We start from the raw sequence: 20296 nt of genomic DNA on the forward strand, positions 1-20296 counted from the left end.
GTATCTTTGTTATGTGATAATGTCAGTTCGTTAGAGATCACTAATAGATAGCAATTCAGTTATGTCTTGGAGATGCAAGGTTGTAGTCACTGCTGATAACGCATCACTTTGTTCTGCATAACAATGGTAGCCATTATTCGTGCACACCGTCATTGATATCTATAAAAATGTGAGTGAATGAGCATTTTTTTCTCCTACCCTTGCTAACTCACAATGCAGAGTGATTCTGTGATCACTAGTCACTAATTCCTAGCACCTCCTAACTATTAAACTTGAATTACTGTTTGAGTAAAAGCAGCAAACTGAGCTCATTGCTATAGCGATAAATAATGACTCTGCATTATTAGTTGCACTTTAGTAGCACAATATAATCCTCATTTAATTACATTTTTGTTAGATACCAATGACGATGTGCCCAAACGATGGCTATCGCTGTAGTACAGAACAAAGTGATCCGTGATGCCTAGTGACTACACCCTAGCACCTCTGAGTTATCAGAATTTAATCAGTTTTAAACAAACTTTTATTTGGCATCTATGATGCTATGCTGCATAAAAGTACAAGGGCACCAGACTAAGCACATCACTAGTAATCACTAATGCTCGGTGTTATCATTTAATGATACCAAAAATACTAATTTTATGACAGTTTGATACTGTTACGAAGAGGAAGCCTGATGCACAAATGTATTTACAAATATTTACCTAGTGAACTCTTAGTGGTACATTAAACCTTGGTAAACCGTACTTTGCCGGAGCCCGGAAAAGTACGTACTAAACGATAGTACTGCATAACATAAATAGCATGAGAGAGAGTGCGATGAAAGGGGAAAAAACATGCAGTATTTATTCACTTCGCGCAGCAAAATTTATTTTCGTTTGATGAGACGACGGCCAAGTGGCAACGACTGCGGCCTCAAAATTACTGAAGCTGCGAGCCAGCTTTTCAGCCAGTTCCTTCATCATTATCATCATCATCATCATAAGCCTATTTCATGTCCACTGCAGGACGAAGGCTTCTCCCTGCGATATCCAATTACCCCTATCCTGCGCCAACCGATTCCAACTAGCACCCGCAAATTTCTTAATTTCGTTGCACCACCTAGTCTTCTGCCATCCTCTACTGCGCTTCTCTTGTTTTGGTACCCATTCTGTCACCTTAATGGCCCATTGGTTATCTCCGTGCACAGGCGATGTAGCGCTGCAGAAGTCGCGGGCCGCCTTTTTCATTGCGGGGTGCTGTTCCCGTCACGAAGATTGCATTCACAAGGCTGACGTAACGCGTAGCTTCTGCCACTTTCAGGCCTGAATCGCCTGTGCTGTCTCATTCTGTGTTGCCCTCATCCATGTCGTTAGGCGACACTTCGGCAACAACACAGGCAACGATGGCGAAAAATCAAACCTCGTAGCCAACATCTCCTCGCAGTCGCAGCAGAGCTGTCGAGCAACTTCTTCGCATTCCAAATGCCACACACCGTAGTTAATGGTAGATACCTGTTTTGTGCCAGCGCCGACTTCTTCGTGCGTTCGATAGCACGAACAATGTTAAACTTTTCTTCGATGCTGAGCACCCGGTGTTTTTTATCCGAGCTTCAGCATGACGCGAGCCCTAGCTTGCACGACGCTGCAACGCTCTCTGGCACGGCACCGAAATGATGTTGATGTAGCTGTGGCTTCACTCTCATACGCACAGGACGCTTGGAGGCCGTTCAGATCTCTGAGGCTTGTTGTTCTGCCGGGCTGCCTGATGGGGACAACGCACCGCCGTGATTGCGTGACGAAAAGTAGAAACACTACGTGTTAACTGATACGTATGCAATAAGCTGGTAAAGTTTATGCGGATACAAAACACATGTTCAATGGCCACTGAGTCGTGGATTTGTACTACTTTTAAAATGAAACCACTGTCTAAGTGGGTACGGTTTATTGAGGTTTTACTTTAATCGCGCAGGCTGGTACAAAGGTCACAGCTCCAGGAGACAGTCTACGATTTTCTCTTCTTCTTCCTCTTGCACGCACAGTCCTGTCCAAATACACTGTAACGTAACCCCAGGGTGCTGGAGCACCATCCCAGTGCTTCTTGGAATGGTAGCGAACTAGATGGACTGTACGGTTTTAAATGGGACATGGGGATGTCAGTTCGTAACTGGGACAACAATGGTGTGTCTTCAACAGGGGCAATTTCGTAATTTAATTTGCCTAATTGTCGTAATGCCTGGTATAGCATGAAAGCAGTTTTTCAGACAGGCCGATATAGCGACTTGGGAGTCCACAGCAAAACGAGATTTCCGGGAGAGAGCTGCAGGTTCCAGTGACGACTGCCGTAGCGAGCCTTTTGAGAGCCTGAGCCACTGTAAGTCGATCACAGGCACTCTGGCGAGCCATACAAGCCCGACCAGCGGCGTCATGGATGTATTCCACGGTATGTTGCGACACCGAAGGTAGCAAAGTGTCAAAAGCCAGAGTGGGATGGCGACCAAACAAGAAGTAGAAAGGCAAGAAACCCGTGCTATCATGACGTGACGAATTGTACACATATGTCACGTAGAGAGAAGTGCTGTCCCTATTGCGATTCTCTGCTGAAACATACATAGAACACATCTCTGTAAGGGTGCGACTCAGTCATTAAGTGGTCAGTCCGTTCATTTGTGGGTGATATGCGGTTGCGAGTATGTGTTCAGTGGAGCAGGAATGAAGTATGTCTTCAACAACTTGGTACAGGAAGTAGCGGACACAATCTGCCAGCAGCTGCCTTGGTGCGCCATGGTGAAGAATCACATCTTGAAGTAAAAAGTCTGCTACATTTGTAGCCCAGCTAGTGAGCAGGGCATGTGTAATGGCATAGCGCGTGCACATGGCATAGCCTGTGGCAAAGGATGATCCACTTGTTTTCTTTTTTGTATGTGGGGAAGGGGCCAAGAAGGTCCATGCCGACACGGAAGAAAGGCTCCGTGGGAATTGTCAATTGGGCGAAGGTGGCTAGCAGGTGGCGCACATGGCCTCTTTAGCTCTGGCAGGGGTCTCAAGCATTAACGTAACGGCACACAGAGCTGTAAGGCCTGGCCAAAGGAAGCGACGGCGAACTCTGCTGTAAGTGCGGGAGGTGCCAAGGTGTCCGGCAGTGGGTGCGTTGTGGAGCTCAGCAAGAACAGTAGAATGGAGATGACGAGGGACAACTAGCAGTAAATATAGTCCATCGGAACTGATGTTGCGTCGATAAAGAATGTCATCATGGAGCACGAATGTTTTGGTTGAGTGATCTCATTGTCCTGAAGTCAAGCGCTCAATGATCTCAGTAATGATGTCGCAGAAGTCAGAAATGGCCAAAAGGCAAGTATCGGCATCCTGTTCATCATTGTCAGGAGGATCGACGGGCTGACGAGACAAGTAGTTGACATTCAGATGTAAGCGGCCAGACTTGTGCATAATAACGAAAGAACACTCTTGAAGTCTGAGTGCCCAGTGACCAAGGTGGCCAGTCAGGGCTTTCAGTAATGATAGCCAGCACAAGGCATGGTGGTCAGAATGGAAGGCCAAACAAGTAAGGGTGTAATTTAGCCACTGTCCACACCAGAGAGAGGCACTTGTGCTCGTTGATGGAAAAATTGCGCTCTGAAGGGGACAAGCGGCAACTGGCATAGGGAGTGTTCTGCTCGACTCCATTTTGCTGTTGAGCGAGAACAGCACCTATGCCATGACCACTGGCGCCTGTGGGAACTTGAGTTGGTACAGATAGATCAAAGTGGCCTAATATCAGAGGCTTTGTTAATAAGCGGATGAGGGTGTTGAAGGTGTTGGCTTGTTCACAGCCCCCGCCAATAAAAAACAACGCCCTGTCCTTCTTGAGAAGGTCAGTCGTTGGCTGGGCAATATCTGCAAAATTTTTAACAGACCGACGAAAAAAGAAGCATAAGCCCACGAAGCTACGCACACCTTTTGCTGAGCAGGGTACAGGAAAGTTCTAGACTGCATGAATCATATCAGAATCAGGATGTATGCCGGCAGCACTGACAAGGTGGCCAGGAACTGTGACTTGGTGTCCAAAATGACACTTGGAAGAGTTAAGTTGAAGGCCAGCCTCCCTAAAGACTTCAAGAATAGCAGCCAAGTGACTGAGGTGGCTGTCAAACGTAGGGGAAAATACGACGACATTGTCCAGATAACATGAGTAGGTGGACCACTTATGGCCACGATAGCCAAACATTGCAAAGAGGAAGCCTGGTGCACAAATGTATTTACAACTATTTACGTGGGGAAAAAGTGGCAATTGCGAAGGCTTGTACAAAGGTCACAGTTCGAGGAGACAGTCTGCCACTTCCTCTTCGTCTTCCTTTTGTGTGCACGGTTCTACACAAATGCACCGTAACAATACCAATGACGATATCCATGATACCATGAATGAAAGCTACCAATGTCTTACTGAACATAGTGAGTCATGATCACTAATGATTCTATCGCACCGTCAATGAGTGATCATAATGGAATCGTCATTTAAAGGACTTTTCATTTCATATCCACAACACTATGCTGCATGAAAGTAGGAGAGCACCAAACCGAGCGCATCACTAGTGCTCACTAATATCTGAGCATTATCATTTGATAATGATAACAAAAAAACTCTTTTTATGACAGTTTGATTGATACCAATCACGACATGCAGGAATGCAAGCTGCAACTCCCAGAGAAAGTAGCCGATTCAAAATCACTAGTGACTTAGGCACACCAGTTCTTCGTAGGCATGGTTGATTCTCTCATTTTGGGACGTTTCATTTTCTTTATGTGATGTTATCATGTTTAGAATAGCGATATCACTGAAGTGAGCATAGCAAGTAACCTAAATTCGCTCACTAGTGACTAGGCCCTATCAGTGGGGTGTACCATGCAGTTACTGTCTAATTTCATGTGAAATTGAATGGTGTCAGTAAGGATGTATTCGATCGAAGGCTACTGAAAGCAGTAGTATAAAAAGTGATTCATATTCACAAGTGACTCTGGTACCCATGCCTAGTGATCATCCTTGAGTTCCTTATTGGTGTTTCGTTTGATAGACATAACAGCATGGTACCTGTGTCACAAAATCTCTCAACCATCCAATGTTGATATTTCCTCACACCTTTGTGCGAGAATTTCTGTATTCGGACTTGCTCTCAAAACAAAAAAAATTGTGCAAAGGTTCTAATTAGTCACGTCGCAGGAATGCTATTGGACCCCACTTTGCCCGCTAATTTGGAATTAAAACATAAACTCCTAACATTTTTACAAAATTTCAGTTCCTTTGAAATTTAAAGGCCCTTGAAGTGCGTTATGCTTGGATTAAATTCACAGGCTTTTGAATTAATTTGGCTGGCGTTTGGATTAAACCCAGTGGTGCTTGGATTATATTGTGTGGAACTTGGATTAAAATGACAGGCGGTTGGACTAATTTGACTAGCACTTGGATTAAATTAAGCGGGTAAACCTGTAGTAGTTGGGTACACTTTACGTGGGCATTGTTAGGGTCGCGTGAACTATATTTTATTGCACATGATTGCATGCCATGCAATTAGCCAGCACGGACTGGCATGGATCGAGTGCCCAGCTAAAGTTGCCCACGCTCTTGCAACAACAGGGGTCAAGTGATTGGGAATGTGGTGCTGCCACAGTGGACTGCTGGATCCCATGCATTGTAGAGTGACTGGGCAGGCTTTGAAAAATAATAGGTAGTATCGAAAAGTTTCAAGACTGGCTCTGTTTGAAGAAAATAATTCATTTATGTGCATTCAAACACTGTGACCTTTGAAGAAATTCCCTTGCACAGCGGTGCAGAGCCTCCAGCTTTGCTTAATAGGGGCGAAATGCAAAAACAGCCACAAGGGGGGGGGGGGGGGGGGCGTACTGTTCATTGGGTGCACATTAAAAAAAGTCCAAGTGGTCAAAATTATACAGAGTTCCCCACTGCTGTGTGCTGCATAATCGTATGATGGTTTTGGCATATAAAACTCCAGAATATAATTTTTTTACAGCATTCCTACCACTTAGCTACTATGTCCTTGAAGCCTTTCTTTCTGGAACGAGTCGAGCATCCTTCAGTGATTCATTCTTTATAAGCAGTATTGTGTCAAAATGGCAACGTTTGATCTGGGTTTTTAATTTTGGGAAGAGATTGAAATAGGCGGTAGCCAAATCTGACAAGTAGGGTAAAAAATCATGTTGTTTCTGGCAAGGAACTCTCATGTGCAGAGTGATTTGCGATGCTGCATTGTTGTCGTACAGCACCCAGCCCACAGAGAACGAAATATTTGAGAAGGCAGGGGGGGGGGGGGGGGCTAGGCCGTGAAAGCACAAGCACATGTGGGCGGCCCGATAAAGTCATGGTTGGTCGAGGAGGAAATCATGGCAGCATGCCCGACGCGTCATCTGTCATGCTGCGAAGAAAACTGTGTTTGCATATTCTTCTTTGAATGTGACGCAGAAAAATTCCTATCGCCTCATGTATTGCCTCTTCGGAGAGCGCAGTGTGTGCGTTTTGTCTTCTCGGTGAGCTGATGCACGACAGAGGGTGCTCAGCCCCATACCCGACGCTGTGACTTTGTTGATATTTCTGAGCGAGTGCTCTTTCATCTCTTCAATAATTCCTGCTCCGTGACCAAGCCCCTAGTGCACCATTGATTGCACCATTTCCCCCAAATTGTCTCCCTCAGTTGCTTTCAAAATTGACATTAAAACTCACTGTTGATAGTCAGACCATTTGGCAAGAATTCCTGGTGCATAATACTGCGAGTACCAAAAAAGACAATGAGCATGCACTTTTTGTCAAGCCTAGCCTTTTTTCGGTCATGGAGATATTCATCTTTTCAAATGCAATGACTCTTGCTTCTTCTCTGCATCATATTCATACACCAGTGTTTTGTCCCTGCTGATGTTCCTCTACATGAAAGTGTCATTCGTCAGGTTTCACCCCCACTTATTTTGCTTTCTTCGTAAAGTTAAAAACGAAGCTCTAAGGTCATAATTTATCCACGATAGTTAATCAAGCTTAAATTGCAGAACGGTTCTTGGCTTGTACCGGAAAAATAAAGACTTCAAGGACATATTCGCAAAGTTGCAGGAACGCAGAGAGCACTGCATTGCTGTGCAAGAGGACTACATCGACGGTGACAGTGTCTGAATGCACATAATAAATCGCTTTCTTCAAGACATAGTCATTCTCGAAACTTTTTGATACCACCTTGTATAGGAGCCTGTGCTCCACACTAACTGCAGTGGAGCCAGTTTTCCATACCTTATTCTTTTACAGAAACCTAGAAGATAGAATGTGTAGTATGGTTGTAACTTGTAACTAAAAAACATAAATCAAGCCTCTTGGTTCCCTTTATTCTTGTAACTCATGACACAGCCGAGGTAATGTGGGAAAGTTTATTGGCTAACTGTCCATCCCGAAAGGGCTAGACCTTTGGCTTCAAGGAAATGGCAGTGTTATGCATACATTCCTTTATGCATCCTTTCTCGACCCAGTCATCCATGCATTTTTTCCCCTCCCGTATATGGAATGGCAGGTAATATACATGTTCACATGTTGGTCTCTCTGCCTCTCCTGTTAAATAATTTTGCTTCGGCTTCTGACAGCTGACACTAACTTCTGTGATGCACTCACCACGACTGTGATATTTTACTATCACTCGCCTGCTCACTCCTCCCTTCTCTCTCTGTCTGGGGCCAAGTGTATGTAACAGTGCTAGAGCCAGGAATAAACATTATGTTAATGCACTTGTTGCCAATTCAATGGCACTCATGATAATTGCCATTCTAACAGGCCTTTTATCTCAAACTTTACTGACCTCCCGGACATTACTAACTGTGGCTGTTGCTCTCTTGCTGAATAGCTCATGCACAGAAAATAAAAGAATTATGCGTCTTATAGTGAGATCGAACCTTAGTTTCCAGGCGCAACAGTCCGGTGCTCTAATCATTAGGGCACAATCACACACACACATTTATCTCATGCTCACACCAGTCCGTAGTGCCCTGTTTGTGTTGACCTCAGCAGTCTGGTTTTGGTCAATCCATCGCCGTATGCATCATGGGCTGAGGCATGCTGGGACAGACACAGACTGGTGGCAATCATTGAGTATTAGCAATTGGCAGAATCGTGAACATACATGTTGTATATAAGCTGATCCTCACATTAAAGCTCTGTTTTTTAGTTACTACTGTGTCATCCTTTGATAAGCCTATAAAATCACTTTGGCCCTTTCTTTTACATATATCACTGCGTTAACATTTCAAAGTGTGCATTTGCATAGCTTGCCTCAATTCTGTTTTTTTTTCGCAGTTGTGGTATTTGTGAAAGCTAGGCTGCATGCCTTTCATTCTACACTGAATAGTGCCAAGAAATCAAATTTGCACAGTTTAAGAACAGCTTATAGCAATAACAAAGAGTCTTTTGTTCTTGTTCGCTGTTGCTTTGCAGAGAAGCTGCACCAGGGAAACAAGAATGTTGTGGCACCGGATACCAACCACAACCGACAGCCCTCCTACATGACAACCAGTGACACACCGGCGGTGTATCCAAAGCCCAGACTGGTTGATTCTGAGCATCTCCGCACTTCGACTGACTGTGATCCAGTGGAACATCCGAAGTCAAGACGAGACCACACTGAGGTTAGTTGCACAGTTCCTGTGATTTCCGAAACATAGAAGATCTTGCGTCTTTCCACCTTGGTGTTGAAGCCTATCTTAATACATTTTGTTGCATTTTGTGGACTATGTGTGTGGGTTATTTAGATCAATGTGTTAGTTTATTTGTTTTTCTGTCTGTGTTCATCTTATTTTTTAGCCCCTTCTACAATTATGACTCATTGCTGACTGCTTGCTTGTCAGAACATCCACTAGATGATGCAGAAAGGCTGTGTGTGTTGCTCGAATGAAGAGTTTTGTTTTTCTTCAGTTGTTCCCGGGTCTCTTGCAGTAATGATGTCAAAACAGCATCTGTATAGTACCAGCCAGTTGTCTCACATTTCGTCATTGTCAACTAACTTTGCTACAGAACTGTGAAGCTCTTTGCAGGCAATTTCAATTTGGGGCCCCGCTCTCGATCACTTTGCTGGCTTCACCATAGTTTCTTTTCTGAGCCATTCAAAGAGAACGCAAGCTCCCTAAAAAGCCAATCTGGAGGTAAAAAAACGTGGAGAATAGAGTCCCTAGTCTCACATGGAAGAATTACGTAATTTAGACATTTGCTACCGGATAACACTTAGCTGGCTTCTCAGTAGTGCATGTTTTTTTGTCTTAATGACAGTCTCACGGCCTTCTACCTAGCTACCTGATAAGACACGTCATTCCAGGCCATCATTATTTCGTTTTTTTTTTTACACATTTGCAAGCCGCATAGCAGTGAGGTTCAGTTCACTGAGGTTTACTGCCAAGTTTCACTGTGACCTTATTGCAGCAAAATAAATTAGTGAATGGTGACCAGGAAATGGCACTGACCCCATAAAGTACACTTGACACTCTCCGTGTCACGCAGTGCAAACACATATGCGACACATGTTTTGACACTTGATATGTCATGGCACTGTACGTGTGACACTGCACATTGTCGTATGTTATTACTAGGGACCGGATGTTTATACACTATAAATTACTATTCTTCATGCCTGTAACAGGCACTAAAGCTGCTTTTTAAGGCGTATATCGGCACCAGTTACTGTCCATTAATCATGCATAGGCTCAATTATTAAGAACTTCCGCTTTGCATCTGAGGATAAATTATCATTTTCCAAGGACCACAGGTCACTAAACCCCTGTTTTATTAAATTCATTTTATTTCATAAATAAAACGGAATGACACAGGTTGCATCTATTTGAAGCTTTATCTAAAATACACTGTATATAAATATATAAAATACGCCGGGGGAAAGCCATGAAAGCAGTGACAAGCACCATCCCAAGATATTAGGGTTCCATGTTGTGCCTTTTTTTCACTGAGTAGTAGTTTCTATGGAGAAAATAAATGCTCAACATGCATTGAAGGTAGCTGCGCATACTTGTACTTTGAAACATTTGATGATCCGGTTCCCTTTAAAACTGCAGAATGTTGGCTTGCCAGAAGCGTTGGCATTTCTTTCAGTACCGAAAACCCTGGATTTTCATCTGGGGCACATTGATGTTGTGAGCTAATTCTACCAGCAACAATTTCATTGTGGATAGTGGTGAACTGTTCCTAAATGTCCAAAATGAGCTCCACACTCAGGGTCAAAGTCGCACTTAAAAACTGTGTTTGTGCAGCGCACATGTGCAGAACGTGAAGGAACACAAAATTCTACACAGCGCCCATCTAAGTTGTTTGTGTTCGTTCTGCAGAAACCCTTTATTAAAGAACAATGTACAAACAAGCGTGTGAAATATTTCTTTTGGGATTGAGTTGCACCTCAGCGTTCAAGTTTCTAGATGATTTCCTCTAAAAAGGTGAAGTCAGCGCACAAGTACGCCGAGTCATCTTCAAGTGTATTGTCGTGTAGAGCAGTTTGAACCTCATTCAGAACAGTGCTCTATAGTCTGCTGCAAAGCTGTTAATAAAAACCTCTACACCGGCAAAGTGTTTCTGTTAATTGCGCTACGGAGCATTAATTACATTAAGTATACTAAGAATTGCGCTACATACTAAGCACCAGGTCATGGTTTCCATCCTGAGGACTGCATTTTAATGGGTACCAAACCTAAAAACGCTCGTTTATACTTCAATTTAGGTGAACGTTAATGGTCCCAAGGTGCTCAATATTATTCTGGAGCACCCAACTATGGCCTGCCTCACAGTCACATGGTTTTGGCATGTAAATCCCCACAATTTAACTTTAAAATGCATCAGGGCGGTGAGTTAGCAGGGTCTCTACCAACGGGGAAACCCCGAAAACCGGGAATTCTCAGGGATTTTGAGTAGTCTGGAAAAACTCAGGAAAAACTCAGGGAATTTGTGCCTCTATCAGGGAAGATTAGCGGTAATTTTGTTGAAAGTGTCGAAAGTCGCGGTAATGCGCTGGCTCGAGTAATAGATAGGAATCGTAATAAATCGTCTTTGACGCCCTGTCGTCGGCTGGAGGAGTTTCCAGTGTACAGTCAATGACCGACTTTCCGGATGCCCGATAATTTGGACGGCTTCCCGGCACCACCACGTACCCCATATACTCAATGTATCGGAACGTCTGAAATTTCGGACGCAAGAACCCTTCGCCGTCCGATTTTCCTGACTTTTTGCCGTGACCGCAGGTCCGAAACGGCATTAATCAAAGCCACCACCGCTGCCGTTTTGATTACCTCGCCGCCTCGAACCGGCGCTCTCGCACGCAGTTCCGCTGGCAGCCGTAGCCAGCACTGCAGCAACGCTAGGCCTAGCTGCTTCGACGTTAGCTATTAAGCTTCTTGCCGTTGGGTGCCGTGTTTTTCATTTAAAGAATTCGCTGCTGTCAGCAATGGCACCTACTGCGCCTTTGTGGTCCTCGCAATTGGCTTCGAAGCTCGGAAAGCACTGTGCGTTGGATAACGCCGGTTCCTGAAAGTCAGCTTCGCCTCAGTACAGGTATGTTACGTGGTGAAGCATACGCAAAAGTATTGCAGTGAAGCATTACAAGCGTTGGAAGGGGTATTAATTGTCATGGGTCACAATACGTGTTCCTTAATTATACACGCGTGCATCCGGAATCTCCTGTTACAGTACGAGCACTGATATGCCTAATACGTGTACCCACAGGCCTTCAGAGCGTTTTCGAATGCGTGTTGCGGTTTCAGCCCTTAAGGGCAGTAAATGACATGCATTTATTTTTTCCAACTGGCCGATTTTCGGACGTTTTCGCGGCCCCTAGATGGTACGAAAAATCGGACGTGGACTGTGTAACTGACCAAGAAGATACTTCAAATGGTTCGTGGGGCGTACGAGTTGCGGAAGGAGAACAAGAACAGAAAGAACCTTTGCATTGAGGAATGAGCGGGAAAGGAAGCGTGCTGCCGCTGTTTTGAAGGAGCTTGAGCTCAAAAAGAAAGTGTTGGCTGATGCCGGGATGCAGGTGTCCATCATCCAAACCAAAATACTCTTTAAAGCATTGAAACACAACACTGAGGCGTCGTGCACGGGCTGAGCGTATGTCAGGACAGCTGAGGTTGACTTACGAGCTCTTGAGATAGAATCTCAATTGTGAGAAAGTTCGGGCCTCATACCACTGAGCTTGCTATCAGTTGATAGAAATAGCTCATATTAGAAAATATTTGCTTCTGTATGCATCTCCTTTTTATTTGTATTTACGATGACCGACTCGATTTGCAATTTTTTTGAAGACGTTTTATTTGCTGTGCATATTACTAACCCCTCCTTTCTATTCTCTTTTTGAATAACATAAACACTACTTTTTAGTATTCAAACTGGATTAAGTCGTTTTTTTTATTTGTTTCATATGATTACCAGAGAGTGACAGCATCGGGCAACGTGGTTTCAGCCCGTCTTGACATAAAACATAGTTCTGCGTCACTCAGGGAATTTTGCAATGGCACTCAAGGAAAACCTGGAAAACTCGGGGAATTTGGAAATGTCAACTTGGTAGACACCCTGGTTAGGCCAGTCGGTTGGGATTCATTGTAAGATTTCATTGTAGGATTCATTGTAAGGACATATAAAAGAAGGTAAAAACTACCACACAGTGCCGTGTTGTCGTTTGTGCCTTCCTTTTGTCCTTGTATTGTGTAGCACTGTTACGAACCTTACAGTGAATAATTTTAAAATGGCTCCAAACTTTGTCTGTGACAGTGACAGCCCTTCATGGTGCCTGTGCCATGAAAGGCTGACAGTGGCACATTTCTTTCTATTTGTGCTCCATGTCTTCTCATCTTTCCCCAATATTGAGACCAAGCCCAACGGGTAAGGTGCCCGCAACATTCCTAATTTGACGTCTGTCATACCTACCTGCGAACTTTCCAGAATTCTTCATAAAAGGGTATAAATTCATGCTTCTTCTACGTTCTTACAAACATTTTGTTGGTCTTTATGAAAACTAAATGTGTTGGCAACAAAGTTTCACCTCATCAATCTTTAGTTATGGCTGGATGGTGGAAGGACACCAGAGGGGCAGCTGCTTCGAACAAGTTTACTCCGACAAGTTCCATTGTCCATACTGGCATCAACACATCTTGCTGGGATAGCTGGCTCGTCTCTATTATGGTGTGATATAGGATGGAAAATAAAGCGAAGTAAGACCGGAATGGCTACACTTTGGCAAATTTGGGTGGGAAAATTGGTTTGATGCAGCTTGTTTTCTTGCATTAAGATTCGATCTGGATGTGATTTGTGCATGTCAACTGGATGTTGTGCTTGTGCCATGCAGCTTGCACTAACGGATGCTGCAACAGCATGTGCAATGCCTTCATCTCGGGCCGGTCGTCCTCAGAAGTCAACCAAGCCAACCATGGCAATTTACAGGCCACCCGGTGAGTCAGTGACCCATATCTATCATGTGACTGCACTGCTGGTAGACATCAATTTTCATCACGTGAGGTATTAGATCCTTCCACCTGCATGTGGACACGTAGGTGTGTGGTTGCCTAGGAAAATTTTTCATAGAAACATTTTATTGGTTCCTGCAGGTTTCATCCTTTCGGATAATGAAACCATAAACCTGATACTACACCTATAACGCCGATAGAGGTTATTGTTTTATGCAAGAGACCTGATACACTTATAAACCTGACAGCCTGTATTGGTTTATAAAGTAATAGACCAGATACACTGGTAAAACAGCTTGTATTGGTGTATTGAAATATGAAATAGACCTAATACACTGATGGCCTGTGTTGGTCTATTAACCTACAAATGAACTGGCGTAGAAGGAGCACTGTGTACCAAAGCAATGTGTTCTACAAAGGTGCAGTAATGGTTCATTTTAAACAAAAGCTTTCTGGGCGCGCCCTCCCAAACTTTGCTGATCATGGTGGCTGCTGCTGCTTTGCCAAATAGCTCACGCACAGGACAGCACTCTCGCAATGAATTGTGGTCTTTGTATAGACCACCTTTAACTACCCCTACAGTTGATACATACTACCGTACTGTACTACCCCGGTACGGACACGTTCTACGCGATCACACTAATAAAAAGGTGCAGCTGCCTACATTGTGCATGTACCAACACAGGATAATGTGCTGCAGATCATGTCAGCGTGGGTTTCGGCCAGCAGAATTGCGTGCCATGCTTTTCTTGCTTGGACAATACCACACTTACTAAATCCGATTTTGGCACCTAAAGCCTTAAACTTTTTAGATCATTATGTCTGGAATAAGTTTATAACTGTCCAGCATTCATGAGTGCTTGTGTATGCCTTTAGTATAATGGTGGCCATTTCATCCCGTTGTCCTGACTTAGCACAAGTTAAGAGTAAAGATTGAGGAGACTTCTTTCTTAGCTCAGTGCGGAAGGAGCTGCCCAGTGTACCGTACTTATTCAAATCTAGGCCAATAGTTTTTTTCAAATAATCAAATGCCAAATTATAGGGTTGGCTTAGATTTGGGGATTTTAATAAACGTGCCAGTTCGTAATTTTAAATGATAAATATGGTGCGTAGCTAGTACCATCTAGAGTCTAAAGTATTGCAACTGCTATTAGCTGCACCAGTCGCCAACTGAAGTACACGAGCGACGTCGCTATATTGACTGGTGTCGTATCTGCATGCTATGGGCATCCGGCGTAGTCCATAGAGTGGCGTTATCGTAATGGCACCAAACAGGTGATGCCACTATAGTGCCGCTTTCAAACAAAAAGTTGTGCTAGCTGCAAAGGCAGCATCAAACGTTCAAGCCTTGCGGGACTTCAGCATCAATGAGAAAAACGTCCATTGTAGGAGGGGGCAGTGGGGGACGCCGCAATGAGGAGATGACATCAGTAAGGAAAATAAGCGCGTAGTAACCGAGAGGAGCTGTTCACTGAGATTACACCGCATTTGGATCCGTGTGTGCCATGCTGCACTGTCTGTGAATGCATGGGCGCCCAGGCGCGAGCTTGCACGCGTTCACAAGCGTGCATGTGGTCGGGCTGTAACAGAAGTTACATAATAGAGTGCACTGTATGTCACCCGGGATGCTTTCCAGCTAAACCACTATCATTCGCACACACCAATCAGTCTCGAATACAGTGAAAAAAATCAGAGGACACCTAAGCAGTTCTTATGAGTTGTGAATGAGAAAGCTATAATCTCAAATTGAATGCCGCTGAACAGTGCTTTGAGTTTTGCGCTGTGAGTAATGTACCCTAGTGCTACGTGCTGCCCAAACCAGCAAGCAGCGGTGGCGGCGGCGGTGGCAGCAGCGGCCACCGCCGCCTGTGTTGCTGCTGCAGCAGCTATGCCAAGTGGGGGTTCCTGAGAGCAAGGGTACCATTCCACTGCTACAGAATGACATGACGCCGGCTTTCTTGCTCAATGGGCCATTTGACATTTTCGCATCAATATGTAAGCTGTTTATTTGCTCAAGTCAAACCCATGTCTTTGGCAGAGCCACATTTCTATACGCTGAATTTTCCAAAATAATGCGGTATCAATATTGTTAATGCTTCATGGGTGCTTTTAATAAACACTTCGTAATCTGCAATGTAGTGATGGGAACTTGCTCACATTGTAAATATGCTAGGATGTGAAGGTCTGTGGTGAAAACAGCAGTTCATTATTAGTAAACTATTCAAAAAGTACTTCTATTTCTTGTGATTCTGGCACTATTCGATTTGGTCTGAAAATTCTTATATGTAAGCTTCTATGGAACGTTAGTTCCTATGTTCAGAAATGTGCCTTAACTTGAACCCCATGCTTGACTTGGTTAAGGTAAACTCGACATGAACATGCCGTAGGAAATACAGTGATTATCTTGAGCACTTTCACACCAGGTATTATCTTGACCAAGCTAAACATGGGCTTCAAGTTAAGATGCATTTATGAATAGGGGAGTAAGGCAGGCCAGGGGAATATCCAACTTGAGCTAAGTACTGCAAGGCTGAGTAAACACAACTTTCCGACACCACTCTTGTGTGCAGTCACGCACTCGCACTGTCACTTGTCACATGGCTCTTCGTACTGCCTCTTCAGTTCTCCCATCTTCCCAATGGTCTTTGTATAGTGAATTGCACTTCAATTCTGTTGAACCTGTTGTGATGACTCACAAAGAAGATACTACAAATTAGTTTAGTCTTGTGAGGTATTCTTTCCATACTCTAGTTGCATTCATTTGGTACAGAAATGTTGAATATGTCAGCTGAAAACATAAGGATGATGAACTTCCTGCTTTGAATTATCTGTCCCAACGGCAACACCAACCAAGTATGAGGCCACAAGTTTCATTATATACGTTGTTAGGCTACCTTCACTGAAGGCCTTTAGATGCCATTTAAAATACTACTACTTCTGAAAACACAAACCACATTAATAATTCTTCCTGCAACTTGCTCAATGTGGTGTAGTGCTTATGTGTGTGCTTGTGTGTGTAATCCTCTTGCATGTGACAGGTTTCATACGCCTCCTTGGAAACCCTAGAATTTGGAGAAAGAGATCCAGTGGCCCTAAAGACTCCTTGAAAATAAGTATGCTCCTCGAATTTCTTGAAAGGTTGACATACGTTTGAACATTCAATGTGACGAACTCCGCATAGTGGCTATATGCCATGGACACTGTCTGTCAGGAAACAATCTTGGGTATTTCATTTGACGAGTGTCGGCAAACGATTGCATTGCAGTGTGTCCACAGCCACGAACAAAAAGGTTCTATAAATTGCTGTTACCATCGTTGAGCTAGACAAAGCTAGGTCAAGCGACCAAGCCATGCCACCATTTTGTTGTTTTTCTGGTTGGTTCATACGGCAGTCGTCATGGCTCCATTTTCAAGCCCTAAGCTCTAGAAATGCCTGGCAGAATATAAGTTTCAGCCATTTGGTCTTAATGTGACAAGTATCTTAATTTGGTTGATATTATACACTGCTAACCATCATGCCGGAAGGTGATTGACATCATTACAATAGGAAAGTCAAATTAGAAAAGCGACCTGGAGAGCTTGAAGCATTTGTCCAACTTAGCTGCAAGAAATTGCATCTAAGAAAAAAAGTTTTTGCTATTTTGAGTGTATGTGTATGAATAGAGTTTGTTTCTCCCTCCTTGAATTTTGGCCTTTGGCATCCTTGAAATCTTTGAATTCTCCTTCACGGATGGAAGTGTTGCACTTATTATGCCAGCCTGCGCCAAAACATTAATTTTAAATCAAGTTGCCAAATTCAGCAGGATGTGCTTGTTCAGGGGCAACCACATAGCCCATTGACATCTATTGGCTAGTGCTTAACCCTGCTGTCCAAGCCTGAGCAGTCAGTTTCAGCGTTGGTGTCTTTGGAATGTGATTGTGTTTGGTGGCATAATTGTGAATAGGCTACAATAAAATGAAAACCGTTTTGTGCCATGCAATGCATTACGAATGTTTTAAAGCAATAGCATTAAGGGTCCTGTGTTGCAGAAAATCCGGCGTCAGTGTAGGTGTCGGTGCCAGCACCCACAGCCAAGAAAATCATCCCAAACCACGACTCCCAAACACGCAGGCCCTCGGTGTGGCACATAGACATTACTGAATTGAATTTGTCAATGTAAAATGCATCAGAAAATTCATAAAGTAGGACTTACACACAATCTACAGACATGATAGCATTGGATTGTAATGTGAATACACGAGAAAACATAATTCCGTTACGTGGAACTCAAACACAAAGCCTTTTTCCAGCTGCCATTTGAGGTCTGTCTTAGTAGGAGTGGTACGACGCCTTGGTTCCTTTCAACACTATAAAAAAAACATAATGGGAAAGCTCGCCTTCCTGTATAGCATTCGCTGCAAGCATTTCCAGGCAAACATTAGTGTTACATAAGCTGCAGTTGCCGGGAAGTGCGAGAAGCTGTGAGAGATCTTTGAGTGCTATTGCGTTCCATTTTAAAGGCGAAGCTTAAGCATCCTCCAATATTTTATAAAAGTGTTACGCGTTTTTGTACATGCAGACCAGCTAAAGATGATTTGAACTGGTGCTCATTTCATGGGGCAGTCTGGAAGGAAAGCCACGCTGAAATAATAAGGTCATACACTTTGCTTAGCGTGTAGCTTATCAGTTTTGCTATATGTTTTAACACTCTATATTACGCCCTATTGGTACTTAGATTTAGATGCATGTTAAAGAACCCCGGGAGGTCGAAATTTCCGCAGTCCTCCACTATGGTATGCCTCATAATCAGAAAGTTGTTTTGGCATGTAAAGCCCCATAACTTAATTTTAATTTTAACATCTGCATAAATTATTGGGCGAAAGCCGTCCATGGGACGTTCTAAATCTATTTTGCACATGGATCACGCCCGCTTACCGGGATGATAGTGCAGCGTGCCGACAAATGACATGCTTGCTTTCATGAAACTTCTTGGTCACAAATATCCAGTGGCAACCGCAATTGTCACTAAAATTTTCATTTAGGCTAGAATGCTTTCTGCCTGGCCACAGCACACAAAATCAGGCTCTTGCCGCCACAGAACGTAAGCCAAGGATGTAATGTTTCATAGTTAGTCAACCTTAGTGGCCAAACTGGTGGCCGTAATTAAACTGTCGGTGAAACCGCAAACCTCTGAAATTGCGTTCAGTGCAACAATGCTCATGACGTGACTTCTGAAGATCGAGCCCAAAAATGTTAATAAACCATTGTTCGGTACACGAAATATTGGTTGCGTTTTACACTGACTTTATGGAGCCTGTGGTAGAACTGTGAATAAGCCCGCATAATCGAGCTTAGTCATAATATTGGTTGAAGATGCAGACCGCAAAGCTAGTGAAAATTTTTTATCCCTTTGTTCTCTTCAAAAATATCTTATAGCTTTTCTGGGGCAAACGATGTGAAATACTGGCAAATATTCAGTGACCAGTACATCATGTTGCACTTATTCTGCGCTGTATGCTATTTTGACTGAATCGCTTAGAATTTAAAAAATACCAGAGGGCACTATGTGAACCATGTTCACTGTACCTTGATGGGCACAAGTTGTTCATGGTGGCCACTGTGAATATTTCTCGTTCATTGTGCACGAATACGTGTAATTCGCTGAAATTATAAATTTACCTAATCGATGAGATGTCACTGAAAAAGCTGTGAATGACATTGATAAATGACCGATAACAGCATTTAAAATAACCTAGGATTGGTGGAGACCTTTTTTAACAAGAAAGAAAGTGTGTGAAATAAAAAAACAAAAAAAAAAGCCACTGTGACCGTGACAACGCTTCTGTGCACCAAGGATTGCATCAATCTTTACGCAAACCTAGTCAAACAGTGGCACTGGAAACGAGTGGCCATGCCTTTTTGTCGCCACGTGAGCACTTTTTGTGTCGCATCGTTGGTCCCTATCACAGGCAAAGTAGTGTGATCTTGTAACGGTTCGCTTTCCAAACCGTTACAAGACCGTGACCCAGGTTAGCACATATGTAATGTAGACAATGCACTGATGATGTTTTGTCTGAGGCCACTTATATTACTGGTGCGAGGATGCATTGTCACGTGGATTTAAAAAAAGAAAAATTTGCAGGTCTTCTCTACTTTTTTTTTGTCAGAAAAGAAAGACCACACAAGACCTAGGTTGCTATAGACGTTGTTATCTGTCATTTCTTGACGTATTGCATACCTTTTTTGCATTGACACCTTATTGAACAAGTAAGGTAATAAATGTTACTTCATGAAAATTAAGTATTAGTTGCTTGTTCACAATAAATAAAAAAAAAAAGCACTCAACTAGCATAACGTAAGCCTATGAATGGGAAGCCCTCAATTACTTTTTTTCTTGGGCACATTAAGTTGGTACATCTGGCATGTAATCTTATAGTGGTTGAGAGAAACCTTTATGGGTTTCCTTGTAGCTTGATGCTACACTCATGTGGATGACAATTTTTCTCCGTCATGAATTCCGCTCGCCTTGCAGACTTCCGCAGAACTGATCTGGTGTAACCTAATAGTGTTCTGCAAAGTCAAATAAGGAACATCTTTTCTTTGTACTCCTTTATTTCACTCATATTGACCTTCACCAAGCTGCTCCAAAACGGGCAATTCATGCTCCAAATCTGCTTCAAAAAAAAAAAAAAAATTTGCTGCTCCTAGAGCTGCTTCCAAGCTTCTTTGGCTGCTTCCATCCCTGTCCTTGTATTTGCATCAAATGTTCTGTACAAATTCTGAATTGGGAGTGTTTCAGTGTTTGTAGCTCATACTCTTTAAGCCTTTTGTCACAGAAAGTTCCCAAGTGCAT

General features: G+C 43.4%; 1 protein-coding gene across 7 annotated transcripts in view; it reads left to right on the forward strand.

Annotated features, from left to right (window-relative positions):
- The window catches only part of LOC142567959 (uncharacterized), a 176646-nt gene that overhangs the window by 54513 nt on the left and 101837 nt on the right, over positions 1 to 20296 (forward strand). For 5 of the 7 annotated variants that reach the window (XM_075678057.1, XM_075678060.1, XM_075678061.1 and 2 more), the window contains 3 exons: positions 8449 to 8639; positions 13346 to 13448; positions 16502 to 16576. In XM_075678057.1, coding sequence (XP_075534172.1) covers positions 8449 to 8639; positions 13346 to 13448; positions 16502 to 16576 — 369 coding nt within the window. The remainder of the gene's footprint in view (positions 1 to 8448; positions 8640 to 13345; positions 13449 to 16501; positions 16577 to 20296) is intronic. The other 2 variants (XM_075678062.1, XM_075678063.1) reach the window with 1 other exon arrangement.

The sequence above is a fragment of the Dermacentor variabilis genome, unplaced genomic scaffold (assembly GCF_050947875.1).
Source record: "Dermacentor variabilis isolate Ectoservices unplaced genomic scaffold, ASM5094787v1 scaffold_15, whole genome shotgun sequence".
Taxonomy (NCBI): Eukaryota; Metazoa; Arthropoda; class Arachnida; order Ixodida; family Ixodidae; genus Dermacentor; species Dermacentor variabilis.